Source organism: Melitaea cinxia, chromosome 17 (assembly GCF_905220565.1).
Source record: "Melitaea cinxia chromosome 17, ilMelCinx1.1, whole genome shotgun sequence".
NCBI classification, from domain to species: domain Eukaryota; kingdom Metazoa; phylum Arthropoda; class Insecta; order Lepidoptera; family Nymphalidae; genus Melitaea; species Melitaea cinxia.
Genome location: NC_059410.1, coordinates 10241315 through 10264916, shown reverse-complemented (window position 1 = coordinate 10264916; position 23602 = coordinate 10241315). Strand labels below are relative to the sequence as shown.

Here is a 23602-nt window from a genome sequence, read left to right as displayed (position 1 = left end):
CTTAAACGTACGACTTTTTAAAAGTATCATTATGAAAGCGTTTACCTACCTTTTATTTTTTAATTTCTTTCTTTGAAATTCAGTTAAAATCATGTTTTACAACATAATTTTAATGGTTGTACGAGTAAAGTATATACAAATTAAATTATATTTTTTATCAAAACGAGCAACGCAAATGGAAAGCGTCGCGGTAGATTGATGTTAACATTTACTCATTTTTTTACATTTATGCCTTTTCGACCGGTTAAAAAGTTTTACTAAAAAAAAATAAACAAGAGAATACTTTAAGAATTCGCATTTATGAAGTCTCAAAATAAAGTTTATTGTCTGCGGGCGTGGGATGGAGCGAGTTTTTTTTTCAGAAATAAGTTGTTTCTCGCGAGTCAACTTTTCATATAAAAAGCAACGACGCGTCATTTATTAGCAACATTGTACGGGAGTAAAAATTTCGCGTGAAATGCCATTTGGCGTGTGCGATTCGTAAGCGAAGTTGAATGAGGCTCGTACAAGCATCTTTCAAGCGGGCCCGAGTGGAGCGACGGTGTTTGTTATTCACTTACTCGCATTGTCAACAGCTAATTATGCAGGCTGAAGTTAAAGGCACACACTTCCTTTGAACTTTTTTTTTCTTTTTTATCTGCATAAAAAATCAAGGGAGGGAATCTATTGATTACGACCTATTGATTTAAAATCACTTATCGTTGTGAATGGTTCTCGTTCAGTATTTCTTTTGAAATATTACAGACGTCGGTTCTAGTAAATGGCATTCTACGGCAACCCTGAATAGAAATACTTATTATAATTGCATTGAAATCTAGTAAATCATAGGAACTACGACTGCTCGGGATACGTCTTTATACTTTATTGTGTTTAATTTAACCGTCACATTTGAAAGGGAATCGTTCCAAATTTAATTTTTATGGGAATAAGTAACGTTTATATCGATGAAATATTGTATGTGTCTTCTAATATTTTTACAAGTTATTTTTACAAACAACTTTAATATTATTTTCAACAACTTACATTTTAAATATTATTATGTTCGTAAACATTTTCTGATTTATTTAAATATAATTTATATCTGGTAATTATATTTACATAACACCAAAACAAAACCTATTCAAACAAAATCCGTTCCTACTTTCTTATTCAAGACTTTTAGCATAACATTATGAGTAATGAGTTGATAGTAATTTCCAAACAGAGGAGTCGGTATGTCATGTTGACACAACACTCACAATTGTTTGAGCTTCTCGGTTGAGGCGACAACGCTGGAACGCGATAAATACCCGTTTATATGACACATTATTGATCTAAAACGACTTTCAACGTTTGGCATAAGTTTCTTGTAAAAAATGTTTTAAAATATTGCAAATTATTTACACAATGTATCACCCGACTAGGAAAACGGTCAGGCTCAACCAGATCATCCGGCAAGCTCTATCAGGACCCGGTCCTGTACAGATCAGGATAGCGTGATGTAAAATATAATCAAGCATGGTAAGGCATACTGGATCGGGACCCGGTCCGGTCCAGATCAGGATAGCCTGATGTAAAATATAATCAAGTATGGTAAGGCTTACTGGATCAGGACCCAGTCCGGTCCAGATCAGGATAGCCTGATGTAAAAGTATGGTAAGGCATACTGGATCAGGACCCGGTCAAGTCCAGATCAGAAGAAATGCCTGAGAGAGAGCCTGAAAGAAATTACGCGAACTGAGCCTAAATCGCGCTATCAATGTTTTTAAGCGCACTTAGTATATATACAGTTATCAGGACAGTCTAGCAGTTCGACACAGTGGAGCAGTCGTAATTAGTAGGATTAGTAGTTGATTATTAGAAGTTAATAAATAAAGTTTAATTAATAATATAAAATAAAAATAATTAATATTTAAAGTAAAAACATAAATAATACGTTGAAAAAAATAAACGGAAATAAATATCATAATAATTATATTAAGTAAGATATTCATAATATCAATTCGCTTTTTTTTATTAAACAATTTTTTCAAGAATATACATTCGTGTTATACACGAGATGAGATTTCCTGATCAGATGAATCAGATGATCAGATTCAGGGAAACAATTCAATTAATTTTAATTTTATGTATACCGATTTAGACTTCGAAATAACTGCCATTTTCGCAATCAACATCCCAAAAAACATAAATAGCGACACCTATGTCGATTATTAGGGTTATTTACCCCATTTCACCCCCTAAGGGGTTGATTTTCTACAATCGATGATGACAAATGATTTTCAATCACGAAAGACAAAGAAATCAGAACAATATACTTAACAAATGTAGACACACTTTCTTTCTTTGACAAACAAATTTGACAATTGTTAAATTATTTTCTACTAGCAACCCGCCCCGCTTCGCACGGTTATAAAAACTATCAGTGTTCCTCTACTATATTATGCATGTATTATACATATAAACCTTTTTCTGGAATCACTCTATTTACTAAAGAAGACGGCATCAAAATCCGTTGCGTATTTTTAAAGATCTAAGCATATAGATAGCGGGAAGCGACTTTGTTTTACGAGTATACTATGTAATGATATCGCCGCTGTTCTTTACTACTGGGATAAAATCATATTTTTTAACATCTTGCCCTAATAATTCGGGATCATGCAAGTTGAAAACAAATTTTTTTCGATAGATAAGGTTTAACGTAATGAAAATGTAGTTTAAATTTTTTTACAATAAGTTAAGACTTATTCACACTGGCGTAAAATCGAAGTCGATTTTTGTTACAGTATATTGAACTTCTTGTTTCAATTTATGTTAATCAAATTGAATGTCAAACGATGACGCGCGGCATTAAATTTACACTTACACACGAGTGCAGTTACGTGTCAGGAGGCGCCATCGACACTGGGCAGACGGCGTCAAGAACATTTTGTACGATGGACGGAGACGTAAAATAATTTACTTTATAAAAAACGTTATAATTATTAAAAAGAATCATTTACAAAACATTAAAGTCAACCAAATAATTGTGTTTGCTGGCAAACGAACAAAAAAACCGACTTCAATTACATCGACAAGTAATACAACGTAGGTAGACGAAAAAATAGTCAAGTAAATACGCATTATCAAAGATTACTCCAAAAGTTGTAATCAGATCTCGATGAAATTTAAATGTGGCTATGATACACATCAGCTTTCGATTAACTTAAAAATCATCAAAAATCATCAAAATCGATACACCCAGTAAAAATGTATGCGGATTTTTGAGTTTTTTCGATGTCACAGAAGTAGAGCAGTAATCATAACTAAGTAACTAAAATAAAAGAGTAAAGCCGCGAAGGGAGCCGATACGTTTACGAGCAACATTTTTTAAGGCATTTAAATACTTTTTAATTATACTTTCAGCGATCAGCTTTCATGATGGATTTCTTCAATAGTGGTAAATAAATGCAAGTCATCGTGATTTGGTGCAGTGCTTGACGAGAGACAAGGGACTTATTTATTCATTACTGAGACATTTTAACGGTATTTTTACGCGTACAATAAAATTTATACAAAAATGTACAAAAAGAGTAAGACTAATGTATTTTAATACACATAATAATAACCTCTCGATTGTCTGAATGTCCTTTATAGAATCGTAAACTATACATTTGATCATGTCTTGATCTTCAGCAAAGCGTTGTGCGTGAGCCCACAAAGGTTTATGAGTTGGTACAACCAAAAAATATATATAAAAAAGCGTAGCAACGCGCGCAGGGTACAGCTAGTTATACATAAACATTATGTTGTCTTTACTAATTTGTAAATTTGAGCTCATTTTTGCTAGATATATTGAGTACACCAGAAGAAATAAGTGTAAAATCCCCATCGATCTCATGTGTGCTAGTTATTCAATGTCAAAAGTCAAAATGATCGGTTTTTTGTATTTTTGACGAACACGGTAAATTTTCAAAAATGTAGCTCAAAGAAAAATTGTAAATCATAAAAATGTCAACAAAAATGGATTCTGATACTTTTTTCCTGTTAATCACCATTGCTGAGATATCGCGATTCTAAAAGTTGAAATAGTTACATTCTACATTATATGCATACATTTCTACACCACGTGTAAGAAAGTGCACTTAGCGGCTTTTTTTAAATTTTTAACGTTAGGCCTACTCCACGATCGGTAAGTGCAAAGTTTATAGGAAAATATTGTATTTACTTGATAATGTCTGATAAAGTTGATTTATTTAAACTGTAGTTTTGATATCTGTAAATATTTTAATCCGATCATACTGTTCAAATTCGACTTCAACAGTCATTACTTAGTCATTAATTAGTCATTACAGATCCACCACCACCTCGGAACTTAAAAAGCCGACCGATTGCGGGATAACCATCCAACTGCTGGCTTTGAAATACACAGGCCGAAGACGGGCAGCAGCGTCTTCGGCGCGATAAAGCCAGCCCTGCGTGGTGACTATGGGCAGAACACACTAGTTCACACCATTTTTGACGCGACCTTGTGGAGGCCTATGTCCAGCAGTGGACAGCGATAGGCTGAAGTCATTCATTACTTCTTCGATTTCTTTTTCTTTCTTATCTTCTCTTCCTGGATATTCATAAATTGTTCAATTAAATATGAAACAGCTGTCTCTTCATCTATATCACATGAATCATCGTCTGTTTTATTCAATTAAACATTCAAACAATACTGGCCCTGGCTATTAGTACCTACGAAACTAAGGATGTTATTACGTTTTACAAAATTTAGAGATATAAATAGAATGATAGGTGAAGTAGATTCATATTACTAAATTGATTATTATAAAAAATAGACACAAATATGAGAATTCTTTGGATAAAGAACCCTGAAGAAAGATCCCCATATAAAATTACAGCAAATTAATTTTCTAATAATTCCGGCGACCCTAAATATGTTGTACAATAAATAACATTTCAAAACTATTTTTCCATATGAAACGAGCAAGTCTGAAATTATTCATCGACAAACCAGAATATTACTGTTAACCTAAGAAATCATTGACTGCATTTTCTTATAAAACATATATGTAAATTAGATGTCCTTAATGGAATAGGCAAAGATTATTTATTGCGTACTTAATTTATAACGAGTTTTTATTACAGCTTCATCAACATGTATTCGATGTAATGTCGACCGAAGGAGTAAAAACACGTGTGTCTCAGATCAAACCACCGTCATCTAATCTCAGGCATAAATTACTTATAATCAGCTCAAGTACGGTGTACCATAGCTATGTAACATTATTACTCGAATTTAGCCTTTATGGTGAAATATATAAGAACTATCTAAGTTGAGGACACGCTAATGACATACAATACAACCGCGATCGTGCCTCATTGGTCGATGAAATATGAGGTGTAAATCGTTCTATACAATGTTGCTTGCGGATTTCATAGGGTTGAAAGAATTTATTTAAAAAAAAGAAACTGCATTAAATAAACATCATTTCGCTCGTACGTCATTCGAATTATTTACGGTCTCGAATTTATGGTCACGAACGTTTAAATTGTAATAAAGTATGCATCTATCACTCCCTTGGTGTTCTAGTACAGATAAAACCTCATTAATTATTTCTTCTAGAACGTAATTAGCTGTGTATGGAATGAGTGTTGAGTTATATGAGATAAGGGTTTTATTTATCACAGTCTAGCTTTAACGGGTCGTTGATGTTAATATTTTGTTATTCAATTTTTAAATCATCTAAATTGTAAATATACCAGATTTCTCTTGGGCCACATAATAAATTATAATACAAAATAAACTTTTGTAATTAATACTCACAAGGAATCGATTGGTCGAGTGAGCACGTGACCGCAATCTACGGAGATTCTTTACAGATTGATCGAGGGTCGAAGGCGCAGTAGGTTTTCCCTCATATTTTTTAATGTTTTATTTTCTAGAAATAATTACAGAACTTGTAGAAAATATTTATAGTCGATTCGTTGCTATTATTATATAGTCCAACAAAAACCTAACCAAATGTAAGTTTTTTCAATGGTACATGATATTTTCTGAACTCTTTATGTTGTCATCAGTTAGCGAACACAAAGTTACATGATATAAGTAAGACGTTACTTCAAAATTCAAATTCCATAATATTTCCAGATATAAAATTAATATGTAAGCATACGGACCATATGCGTTAGCGTGTTGCCAATGAATTCTAAAAATTTTATAACCAGGGGGTCATTGTGAAACAATTATCTATAAAATTGGTATTCAATCTGTTTGAATTACTTTTCTTGCGTGTGTGTGTAAGTCTTCCTGACAGGCCCGAGGGTCTGTCCGGGTACGGGCCTCGAGGTTACCCTCTTTACCCGGGCTTTCTTCACCGGGGCTTCCGCTTCCGGGGTCACATTCTTTCGGCCCTATTGGGCCAGGGTCACAATGCCCTTTGGGTACTTACTTTATTTTTACTTTACTTATCTTGCTTAAATACTATTTCTATGATTTTATAACAAATAAAAAACCGTCCAAAATTCACATGTTTGACCAAATTTTTGATACGACAGATATGAAGTAGAGCTTATGAAAAAATCATCAAGTTGCATCAAATCACGCGCGGCCCCTTGTGCGTCGAACTTGTACAAATACAGAAACTGCGTGTTCAATGTTTTGTTATCCATATATGAAACATGGAAGCAATGTTATAATAAACTTTTATTATATCAAACCGTACAAAAATTTTAAAAAGTAAATTCTATTGCCCAAATATTGAATCCAATAACTTCTAAAAGTGCGCTAAATTGGTGCAATTTTTGCACATATTAGGGTCTCTTGTTATTGTGTTGCTTGTTGTTGTGTGGTTATTTTTCAAAAGTGCGCTAAATCGATACCATTTTCGCACATATTGGGTTCTGGTTACGTACAAAATAAAATATTACATAAGATTTGAAAAATGTTTCATAACTAGCCCCAGCTGCCTTATCCTCGGCAAGTCCAAGATACCTAATAATTACACATCGATGATGATAGATTGATACAATTCGACTGATCGCTGTAATGGCAGCCCTGACGTGCGACAAATGACTAAATTGCCTCCGAACGAACGGTAAGACATTTCAAGAGATTATTATGCAGCTTTATATGCGAGCTTATTGTGCATTACCGCTGAAAATTATTACTTATAACGTTGAACGATTTGCTTGTATAATTTATTATTGAAAGTTTATTATACTAGTTACTCTGTCTACATATATTATAGATAAAATTTTATGGGGAAAATATTAAATTAATTGAGTTATCTAAGTGAATATAATTTATGTAGCTGATTAAATTAACAAGACATAATATAAAAGGTGTTCCTAACTGCGTTCCTTCAAAGGGGGGGGGGGGGTGGACTATAAGTGTAACAGATCCCGCTTCACGTAAAAAAAATCCTGGGCCATTTTTAAGTCTAACTACTTAAATAGACGAGCTACTTCGATAGACACTTTTCGCATGATACATTTCGTGAGCCTGTAAACACGGCTAACGGCGGCTTACAATGAAAAACATTCTACGAGAAAAATATTTCGTTTCCATATGCGGTTCTTCAGTTGTTATGCGCCAGTTAGTATTAATGTGTCACTTTATCGATGTTTTTAGGGATAAGAAGATTTTTTTTTGGCATTGGACGGTCGTATATTATGACAAAATAAAATTAAACACAAAAACGAACGCACTAAGGAGTCGAACAGCCTTTATCTATTATGCACAATATATATTGCATTTCTATTTTCTTTCAGTTCTTTGTTTGTTTCATATTATTTTTGGATTTATTGTACGAATGAATCGTGCTTCTCGTTTTTTCATTGACAATTTATAAAAATTAATCCAATCAACTGTTTAGTATATTCTTTAACGTATAAGCCAGCCATTCTTTTATCGTATCTCATTCAAAAATGTTAATAAGGAGATTCGATCGGACGGTTATGATATATCCAGCTGCATCTAAATTATGCTAAAACCATTATTAATTAAGACGTTCTCGGAATATCATAGCATGACACCGCCACGAATTATTGTAATAAAATATATTTTAAAATTTGTTTAGCCATTCAAATTTTTTCATTCAAATTTTCATTTGGACGACCTCTTAATATTGAAATTGAAAATAAATTTATTTTATCATCAACTCTTTTTTAATTCCTGTTATTAGTTTATACTCTCTCTACATACCTACATATGTGTATGTATTTGGTGCAGCGGTCACAACCATACATTGTGCCTGTTGCGCTGGCGGTTGCGGGTTCGATCCCCGCACATGACAAACATTCGTATTGGCCATACAGGTGTTTGCCGTGGTCTGTTTGTGCAGTCCTTGTGGCTCTCCCATCGTATCTCGGAGAGCACGTTAAGCCGTCGGTCCCGGTTGTTATCATGTACACCTGATAGCGATCGTTACTCATAGTAGGGAATAATATCCGCCAACCCGCATTAGATAGCATAGTGGATTAAGCTCTGATTCTTCTCCTACACGGGGAAAAGGGGCCTATACCTAGCAGTGGGATATTACAGGTTGAAGCGATCTTGATAATTAATTTTTATTTAAATATTTGATTTGTCGTGTACCTATTTTATTATAAATAATAATATTAAAAACGTAACTTCTAGGTACAGATTAAACATCAAACGAAGTAAACATTACTCATTCCCTTCACTCGAGATGTTATCGTAACATTAAGGACTCGTGATATGAGAGCTGATTTGAAAGTTCAGCGAGTCAACGCATTGTTGAGGCAGTATATCAAAGTAATTCACTCATTTGTACTCCACAGATGAGCGGGGGATTAGCCGCGCTGACTTAGCTTGCATATTTAAAAAATCTGTTTTTTTTTCTTCTCTTTTTTATATAGATTTAATGTTGTCAGTTTAAAAATTATATTTTAAGATAATCTTAGTATTGAAAAAAAAAATATAATGCATTTATATAATAGTATTAAACGAGCAATTCTTGTATATATATATAATCTGAATCTCGGAAACGGCTCCAACGATTTTCATGTAATTTAGTATGCAGGGGATTTCGGGGGCGATAAATCAATATAGCTAGGATTTATTTTTAGAAAATGTCGTTTTATTCCTGTTTTTAGGCAATTAAAAAATGGCTACAATATCGTTAAATGTATTTAGAAGGTAAATTTCGCAATTGTCAAAAAAGTTGTAATGGCTCAGGTGGGAAATCGACCGGTCGCGATCGACTGAAAAGACCACGGTTCAAATCCGCATATCTCCAGATTGATTACTTTTTTTCCTCTTTTTTCTAATTTTCTATTTAAATAACAAGTTCATACTTTTTAGTACTGTCGGTAAAATCGAAAAATATTATTCATATTTTATAAATATGTAATTCGTAATTAAATATGATTATATGATTTCCAAAAAACACGACTTACTAAAAATACCGAGCTAAGCTCGGTAACTCAGGTACTAATAATGTTAACAGTTTAATAATATGTTTCATTTGGTCGTATTTAAAACATTAATTTTAATATTAAATTGGAATGCATATTTCTGACTATTCATTATAATGTACATGTGTCGGGAGACCCTCATTTAGACGTTCCAGACTCCTAATAACATAAAAAAAACTGCTAGTGAGCACATGCCCTTAACGTCACCGTCTGGACACTGGCTAATGGCAGACCGTCATTCGTCCGAGCCTAATGCGAAACACCGAAAAAAAAGTAAGCAAATTGTTTTAAATGGGCAGGCAGGTAGGCCCACGCCCGGCTGACCTACAGACGGCCAGTTATTACAAAAAAAAAAGGTTTTAGGGTCTCGCGGATAAAGATAAAATAATTGTAGTATTTATATATAAATTACACGTAAACTTATTTTCGATACAATCGTTAAAAATACATAAATATGCAAAATTACCTAAATCGAAATTAATGTCTATAGTTAAATCATATTCTTGCCGATTTTATTGAAATTACATTAAAAAGTATCAAGTTTTTGCAGATATGTCGTCAACTTTACATTCGAAAACGTTTGCAATTTTGACGTAATAAAAATAAATTAAATATCGTAATTGAAATGTAAATAATTGATAACCTATACATGTAGAATTAAATTTTAATTAGCTAGATTTAAGCGCGGCCAAACAGCAAGATTTCCTGCAAATTAATCGATTTTGATTTATTTAAATTAACTTAGAGGTTTAGTTATTTTTGAGTAAGGAAACTACAAGAATTTTAAAAGCCTATATTTTTTTAAGGCATAAAAAGATATTCGTGAATTGAATACAAAGCTTATCATAAACTTGGTAAAAAAAAAAAACACTATATTAATAAATTGAAGAATAAAATAAATTTTGTAACTCAATTTATTTTATAAATTAGCTTATAAAATGGTTTCGTTAGTAACGACAGAACCCTGATCACGATATAACGCGCGATTTTTTTTTTTTTTTTTTGTTTAAGATTTTTTTCGACGGAATATTAAAAACATTATTCAGGTGAACTTATTAGTCACGTCGAAACGTAATGGAGATATAATAATTCATCGCGTTAGTTTTTCTCAACGCTTGTCAAATGATCGACGACTTTATCTCCCAACTAGTCGAGAGACCCGGCTTTCAGTTGTAAAGGATGTATTAAGATATGAAATGTTCATAAGATGAGATAAATTGTTTATTTCGGATTTAGCTATCTAATTCATTGATACATCTTGAAATGAGATGAAAGTACAGAAAAGGAATTTTAATTCATAGGCTAAGGAAGAGCATCGGACTCTTAAGTCGAGGATTAATTGATTTTTTTTTTTTAATTCTAATCTTTAATAAGTCTTAAAAACTAGTACTAAAGGAGAAATCATAGATGTCATTAAAAATGTAGAAGTTATTCGCAGTCTTACGGCTTTTTTTACCCATAAAAACGTTGTTTTCCACATAAAATTATTTTATCTTATGTTTTAGTTTAGATATGGCTTTCTAATAATGTATAATTATTATATTTGCTAACAAACGGAAAAAAAGTGACTTCAATGAAACCGACAAGTAATACAACGTAGATAAACGAAAAAAATTAACAGAGGCCATTACGATTTTCGAAGGTTCTCCTCGATTTCTTTGGGATGCCATCCTTTCCAACAAAAAAAGAATCATCAAAGCCAATAAAATATATATAGATATATACGGTTGAATTGAGTAACCTCCTCCTTTTTTTTTTGAAGTCGGTTAAAAATAATTATTAAAATCGATTCTGTAGTTCCAGATTTTCATAAATACAAAAAATCCGGCTAGTCTCTGAAACGGATGGACCGATTTTGAAAGACTCGCTGGCAGACAGGTGTTGTAATAAGGAGAAACTTAGGCTACTTTTATTTTAGAAATTTATTTATTTTATAAATCTGCAAACTGAACAATAACTTTTTTGTTAAATTCCACGCGGACGAAGTCGCGGACACAGCTAGTAATTTATAAAATCGGTTCAATAGCACAATAATCAGCGCGTTCAAACAAACAAACAATCTCAGTAATATTATTATAGATTTAAGAGAAACAAATTACACATTATAACATATATTTATCTCACCGGCTCCCTGTCCCCTTGGCTGTCCTTCCCGAGTCCTTCGCCCTTCGACCAGCCCATTTTCTCTAACAACTTGAAACCTTTGTTCTCGGCTGCTATAAACCTGTCATAAATATAAAGTGGCCGATTTCATTTCACATCACTTCGGAAGCGATTATGCAAATCGTTTTGATGGATATATATTTTTTTTAACACGAACATATGTTACACTTGACGTTTGGGTAAGTAATTAAGTTTGGACACTATAGTCTGTTCTTTTTTTTTAACAAACGAGTACCGAAAATTTGACTGCGCTGTTATTGGTTCACGTAATTAACATAAAGTCCGTTTCACACAAACGCTGTAGATACGTGTACATTCAATTGACTTGGCGACTACCTGCGCGTAGCACGTGTTTTAATGAGTGAACCAGACGATATTGTTTGTGCGTGAGTCAGTGCAGACATGTTTCCTGTAGTTAAGCGTACTAAGCGCCCTTAGCAATCTACACAAAAACAAACTATACACAATTTGTTGAAATCATTTAAAGATTCTGATTTTAATAGATCATCATCACATAATGAAATTACCCAGACAATATGAACTTCAATAGGAATTCATTTCTTTACGGTATAGATACAATGTAAACATTTTTACTTAATTGAAAATAATATTATTCATTATTTATTGTAAATAGATAAATTAATTAAATACATACTCGTAAATTAAAAATGACGTCAATCTAAATTATAAATAAAATTATTATATTATATAAATTATTAGATTTTCCGTTATTTTTTATTTTTTTTAAAGTTTATTGGAGACATGAAATCGGGTCAAAAGAAACCACTTGAGCGTTATTAACAAACATGATGATATTACGAAAAGCGCTCATCGAAATGTGGTCCACAAACTTTATTTTGAAAATGAAATTCCTACATTAGATAAAATCCTGAACATCATAAAGGAAGATTCTGATTTCCCGTCCATGTCAATATCGACATTGAACAAAACACAAAAAAATGTGTTTTTCCTATAATAAAAGAGACAGAAACAGTGTTTTAGTAAACATGGCGGATATAGTTTTATGGCGACGAAAACATTTATACAAAGTAAAGGAATACAGACAAAAGGGAACTATTTCATATTACTAGCTTGCAAACGTTATTTTGCCATATACGTCGTTAACCCCCTTAATCACCCCTCTCTTATAAAGGGGTATGAAAATAGATTTTGGGCGATTCTCAGACCTACCCAATCCGCACACAGATTTTCATAAAAAAATTAATTTTAGGTGATATTGCTGTATGGTAGAGTCTATGGTGGAGTGAGAGATGACATGTGAAGGAAGGTTATGAGGGAAACCAAACCCAATGAAAGTCGATCTAACACTAAATTTTTAAGATTATTTTGAGTATATAGCAGCAGTACAGACGTCATTCGTAGCAAACAAATAACAATTTCATTAGAAATCTGCATCAGTCAAATAACAATTTTGTAATAAATAAGCTAAATTAAGGAGGTTATGAGTTTGCAAGACAATCATATTGCTCAATGTGCGTTAAGCCGTACGATTCCATTTATTGTTTTAGATTTAGATAATGCCTCGTATTATTCTCGAAAACAAGACATTATTGAGTGGCTGCTAATGTTAAAGTTGCAACTTTTGGGATTTAGTTAAGCTAAATCATTTTGAAAAACTTATCGTAGACGAGATGGCTCATTCACCAATCTTCGCGTCATACGTTTGTCATAGAATCACTGTTAACCCAATACAGCTTGTTTGGGTTTAAGTGAAGGACTACGTGGAAGCAAATAACAAAAGTTACAAAACTGATGAAGTTCAAACTCTTTTGTTACAATGAGTAGCTAAAGTGGATTAGCCTAAAACTGTACTCATTCAATGTGTCAATCATTTTATAACCAAGATTGATAAAAACGTACGAAGTCGACAACTATGTAGAAAATATTTTAGAGCCGTTTATTATTCACGTGACTGCAGAAAGTTGATGACGATAGTTTTTAAGATTACAAGAATTATTAAATCATTATTTTATTTATAAGTTTTTGTGCATAATATATTTATACTATATCTAATATTGTATTCTTGTTAATTATTTATGACATTATTATTCAATATGAACGGGCCTTTACAATTTCAAAACATGAAAAAGGCGTTGGCCCCACACCTAACAATGACCCATCTCAGTCTGTCAATATCGGAAATATGCAAGAGACATACTCAGTAATCGTTTGTTAAAAAAAAAAACAGACTATAATGAGAGCTAATGACTGACATTTTATGGTGGAATAAGTAATACATTTTTTCTTAATAATTAGACACTTGCTTTGTGGAATTGTTATTAAGACAGTATATATTATAATGTAAAGGTGATGGATATGTAGTAGAATATCTAAAATTGTTACCGTGGGTATTATGAAAAATGTAACAGTAATAGCTCATAAAGCATTACAAACACGTTGCCGATCCTTCCCCCGACCTCCCCCAGGAACTCTGACCACTATTGTTATAAGCTGTCTCTTCTATTGCCAGCTGTTTGGGAGCTTATTTGTTTTATAATATAAGTAGTTAAATATGTAACACTTACGTGTTAATATCGCTGCTCTGCGTCTTCTCCGAGTGGTGTGAGGAACCAACTTTCTCTCTTCTCGCTTGAGCCCTGTCGTTATAAGCTGTCTCTTCTATTGCCAGCTGTTTGGGAGCGTATTTGTTTTTCAACCTCGCTAGCTCCAACTGATGCTGTTTCTGTACGCTACATGTACGCGTGTATGCCACTTTTTCTTTTTCTTGAGCTGTAAATATGAATATATCGTTATAAGTAACTTGTATTTGTAGCCGCAGTTTCGATTTAGAGTGGGAATTATATATCCTTATAAGTAACTTGTGTTTGTAGCCGCATTTTCGATTTAGAGTGGGAATTATGGGGGAAATATTAGCAGTCAGTTCAGTAGTTTTGTATGAAAAAAGACATCCGTTCATTCACGCACTCCACAAAACTTTTCTCACTTATAAATATTGCTGAATAATTACTACATTTTACAACACATTTGTTCAGTTGAAGTTATTAATTGAAAAAAAAAAAATGCTTTACTCATCAACCCAATTCAACTAAATCGCTTAAGATTTTGGAATAAATCATAAAATAAAAAAATATAAACGCCAAGATTACACACAAATACCTATATAAACGTACCGATAACCCTTCATTATCATTATCATCATCTTGCAGCACTATATTAAAAAAAGAAAAAATAAATAAAAAATAATAATTTATAGAAATAGAATTCGAAGAAACTCGATATAATAAAGTAACCACGAAGGAACAGTACCTAATATAATGCAAATATAATACCGGACGAAAAAATATTTTAAGTGTAATACTATTAAACGAGCAATTCATGTATATATATAATCTGAATCTCGGAAACGGCTCCAACGATTTTCATGAAATTTAGTATGCAGGGGATTTCGGATATAGCTAGGATTCATTTTTAGCAAACGTCGTTTTATCCCTGTTTTTAGACAATGAAAAAATGGCTACAATATCGTTAGAATACGAAGGTAAATTTCGCAATTGTCAATAAAGTTGTAATAGTTCAGGTGGGAAATCGGCCGGTCGGGATCGACCGAGAAAATTTTATCAATATGTAATGCAGTTGAGACGAGAGCGTTAAGAAGTATGATAGGAGTTAAACTGAGTGACTGGATAAGAAATAGTGAGATAAGGAAACGTTGTGGTCTGAAAGAAGATTAGTGACAAGAATTGAGAAAGGTATGCTCACATGGTTTGGTCATGTCGAGAGAATGAGTGAAGAACGATTGACAAAAAAGTGTATAAGGCGAGTGTGGATGGAAGGGTTGGAAGGGGTAGACCTAGGCGGAAGTTTCGAGACCAAATAAGGGACGTCTTGAAAAAAGGCCAGGTCAAGAGTACCCTAAACCGAAGAGCATGTATGAAGGGAATAATGAAAGTGGACGAAGCGAAAGAAGTATGTAAGGATCGTAGCCAGTAGATAGAAGTGGTCTCTGCCTACCCCTACGGGAAAGAGGCGTGATTAAATGTATGTATGTATGTAATTTGTATTTAAATATGATTTCCAAAAAACACGAATTACTTAAAATACCGAGCCAATCTCGGTCACCCAGGTACTAAGTCTTAATTATTTAACAGTGAGGAATGTTTCATTTGTCTATAAAAATATTATATGTACTTACTTTCCATTATAAGGCCTGGCTCACAATGGCCACAGGTATCGTTACCGGCGTGAATGTGACACAGGAGCTTAGTCTCTCCCAACTGTATAGTACTACCATGAACTACCTGGAAAAAATGCAACTCTTATTCTTTTGTATTTCTTTTTTTTTTCACGTTTCATACCAATGGAAAGTAACAATAACCTTCTTTTAAGTTTTTTTTTATTCATCTTTCCGTCCATAAGTTCAAAAGGGCTCCTAACATTTTCGATATCAGAGTATATATTACTATTGCCAATACATAAACCAAGAAATAAAGATAAAATTTAGAGATATCCCTAACTATTACAAGTATAATCTTAAGAAACATGTTCAGTTCATTTTTTGAGCCGTAGGGTGTTCTCATTATGTTCTCATAATAATATAAGTTACGACAGTGAGGTTACCCAGAGCTACAGGTTCTGCTGCAGCACGTATTCTACACGAAGAAGTAGATCAAGTTAAATGTCAGAAGTTACCGAATCAGATTAAAGAGAAGGAAAATTATTAATTGTCGTTATTATTTTTAATTACTTTACTGAAATATAAGTTAATTATTTTAAAAATGATGCAACAAACATGCAATAAATTATTTCTCTGATTGATTAATTTATTTATTCTAACATTTCCTCCATTATTAAACTTCATATTTGTTATCAAAATATTCAAATTAAGCAAACTGCCAAATAACTTTAAAAAACGTAATTTCCTTGAGGGTGAAAATTTATAAGAGGATTGTTAACATGCTCTAATAAATAATGAGGAAAATCAGCTACCTGTAAGTCAGGGAGAAAAGTCGTCAGCTGGTATATATGTTGCTGCGTTAAACCTTTCAAGGTAGCAGCTGACAAACTTTCCTCCGAGATACAACCAGCTGACATTAATTTTCATTCATAGTAGCATATAAATTATGACCAGGTAAACTTTTAGTTGATAGGAAATCATTGACAATTTATTTTATTGTATTTAATTGTATAATCTACCATGTTATAGTCAGCTGACTTTATTTATTTTTTCTTCAAGATATTAGGTAAATTATAATCAGACAAATTTTAAAATGAGATATGAAAAAAAATCTTTTCTCCACGCGTGGAAGGCTGCCATTGCCCGCCCCACCCACGGAGTCGCAGCTGGCGGTCGCGAGTATTCATAATATAAATACCTAATGCATTTTACGGAGTTTTACTCGAGAAGAAATAATTAACCGAATTTGTACCTGGCTCTTGGATTAATACTTTAACATAATAAATAAAGAATTTACTTTATAAAAATGAAGGGCATTATTACCTCTATAGGAGTACTTCTTTCTTGACTTTCAGACATACGAATGCCATTAAGAATTGTACCGTTCTTCGATCCTAAATCAACGGCTAAATACATTCTTTTATCCATATCGTAATTAATGTCCAAGTGATTCTGAAATAAAATTTAATACATGCCTATAAATATATTTAAAAAAAAATATATTTAGAAGCAAATTTATGAATTGAGAAAAATATAATAAAATCCCATAAACAATTTTGCAATTGTCTCAACATAAATTTAAAGTTTTTATTAAAAAGTAATTAATATATCTATCTATAATCTATAATATCTATAATATATATAAACGCGAAAGGTCATTCATCACGAAATCTCCGAAACTATAACACCTACAAACTTGAAATTTGGCAGGTAGGCTCCTTATAGGAAGTAGACATCCGCTAAGAACGGATTTTACGAAACTCAACCCCTAATGGGGTAAAATGGGGGTTGGAAGTTTGTATGAGAGTCCCATGTTTTTGACGTAAGAGACTTGAAATTTAAAATGTATGCTCTATACATGGTGAGAAGGTGTTCAAATAATGCATTATAATCTATATATATAAAAGAGAAAGATCACTGACTCACTCATCACGAGAACTCAAAAACTGCTGGATGGTCCATTCATCCAGGATGGACAAAGATGAAATTTGGCAGGGAGGTAGATTATAATTAATAGACGTCCGCTAAGAACGGATTTTGCGATATTCCACCGCTAAGGGGGTTTAATTGGGGTTGATAGTTTGTATGAAACTTATACAGCAGGGTCAGTTTAAAACAAAATAACCGCGTTACAACCCTATGTGTTCAAGAAACATTTATATTGATTACTTATAAGTAGTACAAAAAAATATATTTTTTACAATATCCAACCTTTACGTTACTAGAATACTTTTTATTTACCCCTGTCTTCACGGAGGAGCGTGCGTTACGCTATTCTGTGACATATAGTTACGTAGAACCATATTAAAAACTGAATTGCATGCAGTATAGTTAAACATATTTACACTATAATACTACATTATTTCATACCACAATTCTGACGAATTCAACGAACCATTTTGTTAAACGCGACGCGCGCTTCACGCGCACGTAGTCGCGGGCAACAGTTAGTGTATTATAAAACAAAGTCCCCAAAAGTGTATGTGATCGATTCCCTCAAAATCTACGGAACGGATTTTCATGCAGTTTCATCAATGGAGAGAGGGCTTCAAGAGGAAGGCTTATGGAACGGCTAAGCCGATTATGATGAGAGTTTCACTGGAAGTTTGCCGGAAAAACTTTGTGTCACACTGATTTCAACGCGGGCGAAGCCGCGGGCACAGCTAGTAAAGCATAATTATTATTCGGTGCAGGGTTACATAGTCGATTACTGATTTTATATTAAAACACAGTTTATATATTAGTTTTATATATTATTTTCAAAAGAGAACGGTGAAGTTTCTCGCCGATTCTTCTCTGCAGAATCTACGTTCCGAACCGGCCAAGCTTCACTTTTAAAAATAATAATCACTTTTAAGGTGCATTCGAATGAAGTTGATTTTGATTTTTTTATACAAAAAACAAGGAGTAAAAATAACATCTCGGTATGCATACATACATACATATAATCACGCCTCTTTCCCGTAAGGGTAGGCAGAGACCACTTCTTTCCACTTGCTACGATCCTTACATACTTGTTTCGCTTCATCCACTTTCATTATTCCCTTCATACATGCTCGTCGGTTTAGGGTACTCTTGACCTGGCCTTTTTTCAAGACGTCCCCGATTTGGTCTTGAAATGTCCGCCTAGGTCTACCCCTTCCAACACTTCCACTCACACTCGCCTTATACACTTTTTTCGTCAGTCGTTCTTCATTCATTCTCTCGACATGACCAAACCATCTCAGCATACCTTTCTCAATTTTTGTCACTACATCTTCTTTCAGACCACACCGTTTCTTTATCTCACTATTTCTCATCCTGTCACTCAGTTTAACTCCTATCATACTTCTTAACGCTCTCATCTCAACTGCATTTATTCTGCTTTCATGTCTCTTCTGCCATACCCAACTTTCACTTCCGTACATAAGTGTCGGAAGCAACACCCCCTCATGCACAGCCAAACGAGCCTTTTTAGACACCTTCCGACTGCTCATAAAGGAGTTCAAAGCTCCGTTGACCATGTTTCCTGCATTCACTCTTCTTTCGATATCACTCTCACACTTTCCATCTCTTGTAAACTTCGAACCCAGATACACAAACTCATTCACTTGTTCAATTTGTTCATCTCCAATCACGATATTACAGTCTGTCACTACCTCATCTCTTTCAAACACCATCACTTTCGTCTTCTTTACATTCATCTTCATTCCCTTTCTAACAAAAGCTCCACTCATAGCAGTTACCATCTCCTGCAACTCCTCGGCCGAGGACGCAAGTAGTACTTGGTCACCTTTAAAAAAAATTTTTTAAGCTTACAAAATGCCTAGTAGTAGAAGCCAGGGATGTTATGGATATGATATTTCGGCTACGGATATTCTCAAAATAATATTTCAGTTTCAGTTACGGATATTAAACTATTCCAGACTATTCAATATCGGATTCAGATAGTTTCGGTTACGGAGACCGCACCTATCCGAATTTTTTGTTTCGTATATCCAATAGTATCGGCTACGGTTACGAAGCTTCATAACATCCCTATAGTAAATCTATAAAATTTAACCCTACATATAAAGCTTAGAAAGAATAATTAATCATAGAAACTTACTCTGGACACATTATGATCTCTAATAACAATTGCGTGTTGCTCTCCTTCCCTGCCTATAGTACCTCCGTCCTTGGTTATAAGATACAAAGTACCCACTTTAACTTTTGGTAAGTTTGTCTCCTTAACTATAATACGCATACATGGCGGATGGTGCTTGGCTACCGATTCTGAAAATAAATACTATTTTAACTTAACTTCTAGACTTATTGCATTGGTTTTCATTTTGTGTTGTTAATCAATTCTTAGTTTAAAATCTTTAAAAATATACAATAATCTTTGATAATGTATTTATAAAGTATAGGATGTTTTCTTATAGGCTATAGAGATAGCATCATTTTACACATAGCGTCAGGCAATATAATTCTGTAAGTAGTTTTAGTGTTCTAATATATATTCTTAATACTTTATACATATAAAAAAGAGACAAGTCTGGCTTTTCAGAGGTACAAGCTATGTTATCGGACAGCAGCGGCACAACACAGTTAACAATTTGTTATATTGTGTTAAGCCCAGTGAATTATATTACATTATCATAGATACACGCATACATGAGACCTACATTTCTGATTGTTACTTTTATAGATTTTAAAAACTACCCATCCTAAAATTAGAATGTTACTAAAAACCATTTTCATACAAAAATATTTAACATTTTAACATACAAAATTTTTTTTATAGTAGTCTTTATTCATAAAAACTACATCAAAATCTGTTACATTGGATTTAGCTCCAGAGTAGAAACAATACTACAGATGCATGTAGCAATGTGTCTACGATATAAGTATATTCATTATTTTTCTTTTTGTTTCGAACAGAACATAAAATTTGAGTACAAAGTGACCATATTTAAGGCTGTTCTTCCTTTACCATCGTCGCTAGCAGTGGAAGTGCTAACATCTGTATCTTCATCAGACACTTCACTGGCAGTATCGCTGCACTCTCCCTCTTCTAATTCTTCAATTTCCTTTTCTGTCTCATTAACCTCTGTTTCCATTGGAACAATATTTTCATCACTATTATTATTTAGATTGGTTTTTAATTTCTTTTTCTTTGAATCTTTACATGTTTTCCTGCGCTTTAGCTTGCTTCCTTCTTCTCTTTCCTGCAATATAACATTTCAGATTTTGGTATTTGGAAGCAGCTTGTGAGCATTTTATTTACCTAAGGCTGTTGCGCCTCGGAGTGAAACCTGAGTGAATTGTTTAGTCAGGTTTTCGACATCGTCAGTTTTAGTAGCCTAAAAATAAAATACAATATGTTTTTAATAAAGGCAAAACTTTATAAAATAACAAGTTTAAATAAAAGGTGATAAAAAAATGTAGATAAAAGTACCTTTTTCTGTTTTCTTGCTTTTTTCTTCTCATGTGCTACCAAAGATTTATTCTCAACGCTTTTGTCAGGATATGAATGAAAAACAAATGTTTGTTTTTCATCTGAGTAATAGTAGTAACAGCCTGTATCTGTATGATAATAGAGACCCAGTTCCTGTTTCAAACAGATTAAATTAAATCACTTATCGTTTTTTAACAATAAATTAAATAGAATATCAAATTTAAAATTTATATATGTATAAACAAATGGAACATTTTTATGTAAAATACTTAAATTAGGTTATAATGTTATTAAGCTTTATAATTAAAATATAATTGTGTTAAATTAAACATTTTATACATTGAAGAGTTTAAGAATATCTCATATATTGAATAGACTCACGGAATTATAATAATAACCAGTCTTATAGTCATAGTACATTCCAGCGGATTCCACGTACACCATACCAGTATCTTGGAGAGCACTTTGTGCAGCTTCTTTTACTTGTTCTGCAATACTTTTTTCATTATCGCCATTACTTTGAGTACTCCATGCTGTTTCTATCTCATTTTTAATATCTGAAGTAGATACTTCTCCTTGCACCGAGCTGCGCTGTTTGCCACAATCACATAGATTGTCAGCTTTTGAATTTTTTATTTCATTTACATCTGATGTTATTTTAATATTATCGTCCTTTGTCTGAAAAATAATTAAAGGTCTATATTTGAAATAGTTTAGAATCAACTGACTACATAATATGGCTACAATTATATTTACAATTAAAAATAAATTAATTCAATATGCTAACCCTTTTAAGTTGTTGTTTTAACGATTTTATAATATCGTTCTTTTTTCGAATACATTGTCGCATTGTCAGGATCAATTTTAATATTTCTGGCCTATATTTCAAAGATATTCTAAGTTTTCTTAAATTAAAGAGAAGTAGATTTTTTGAACGTCCATTCTTTTTAGTGGAAGTCATTTCGTCCATACTCATAAGATAGTAAAAAATGCTACGTTTTATTTATTTTTCAACAAGATGTGTTATATTATTAATTAAGTTATAGTAAAAAAATAATTAAAATAACCATTCAAAAAAACTACAATAACATTTAGTATATGTATGACTGTCAACTATGACGTTTACCCAAAGAGTATACAAAGGTACCATAGACCAAAGAGTATGAAATATCAATAGGGACGAACCGGAATTGAAGTTCAGCAATGTTTTTTATTAAATTAAAACCTTCGAAATTGATAGGGACGTGTGAAAGGTTATTTGTAAAGGTAAAGTTTCAATCGGGATAACTCAAAAAGATTTGTAAACATTTTAATGGGACCAAAAAACAAGTAATAGCTTTCGATTCAGAAAATGATCAAAAAATCGGTAATTCCAGTGAAAAGTTATATGTTACAAATCATACACAAGTCGTTCAGGATTGAAATTATTCAAATGCACAGCATTAAGGATGGACTCATACACGGTCTTATACACAGGGCGCGCAACTACAGTAGTGGGGGTACGTTAGCTTAATGCTTTACAGCCGTCAGAGGCATGACAACGTGGCGGTAATTTCAAAACTTAAAAAGTGTACCTAAAGATCAGTGAACTGATATTATCGTGGGTACGTCTTAAGATTAAGACCCGTCGAATAAAAAAATAAATAAATAACGTAACCTATCTAAGCTCAAAATTCGGCCGTTTATCGGCATAAATTCGTTACAAAAAAATAATTATAATCTGAACCCATAGATATAGTAAAAAAAAGTAGATAATGCGCGGCCTTTGTTGTTAGTGAAGCCACAAAACTCGGCTCCTTCAAGTAAATACACGCGCTCACGCACACATATGCATCAAACTACGCTCATTTTCGTTAGTATGTCACGAGGCTTCATACAGTAACTTTGCTTATAAAATGCCGTCTTGTGTGATTAAATGGTGCAAAAACAATACCAAAATAAACAAAAAATCTGAAGGAATATCGTTTCACACGTAAGTACATATAAAACTTTAAATTTATTGTTATTCCAAAATAATATTGAGGTTATTCGGAACTTATAATTTCAATGTCACGAAATGATGTACCACGGGAGTGTTGCCAGTAGTTCTTTTTTTCAATACCCCAAAATGTGGGTAAGTAAATTGTACGCAATCAGAAAAATAATTAAGTAAAAAGTAGACATAGTTATTGTTTTTTTTTCTCGTGTTATTTTATGTTACATAAATTGAAAATAAAAAAATCAAAATATATTTATGAATTATTAACTCGTTTGTTTTATGTTTTAACTTTTTACAATTTTTGAGTAAACTAGGTACCCATATTTTACTATCAAATTTCATGGTTTTAGGTTTCCAACGAATATTTTAATAAGAGGTGAATGGGTAGCGGCTTTAAGACTGAGAAAATGACCACAATTATGCTGGCCATGCGCATAAACTGAATTTAATACGATTAGTGATTGAAAAATATTTGAACATA

The 23602-nt window shown here is 32.8% G+C and overlaps 1 protein-coding gene across 1 annotated transcript in view; it reads right to left on the bottom strand.

The window, feature by feature from the left end:
- The window catches only part of LOC123661742 (angiogenic factor with G patch and FHA domains 1-like), a 38566-nt gene extending 16292 nt beyond the window's left edge, over window positions 1-22274 (bottom strand). Inside the window, exons 1-10 of the mRNA XM_045596684.1 lie at window positions 21931-22274; window positions 21525-21821; window positions 21144-21296; window positions 21001-21048; window positions 20679-20913; window positions 19812-19978; window positions 17048-17176; window positions 15743-15848; window positions 14115-14319; window positions 11530-11629 (exon numbers count right to left, since the gene is read on the bottom strand). Of these exons, the coding sequence (XP_045452640.1) occupies window positions 11530-11629; window positions 14115-14319; window positions 15743-15848; window positions 17048-17176; window positions 19812-19978; window positions 20679-20913; window positions 21001-21048; window positions 21144-21296; window positions 21525-21821; window positions 21931-22119 (1629 nt within the window). The 5' untranslated portion in view covers window positions 22120-22274. The remainder of the gene's footprint in view (window positions 1-11529; window positions 11630-14114; window positions 14320-15742; window positions 15849-17047; window positions 17177-19811; window positions 19979-20678; window positions 20914-21000; window positions 21049-21143; window positions 21297-21524; window positions 21822-21930) is intronic.
- Between the last annotated feature and the right edge of the window lie 1328 nt (window positions 22275-23602).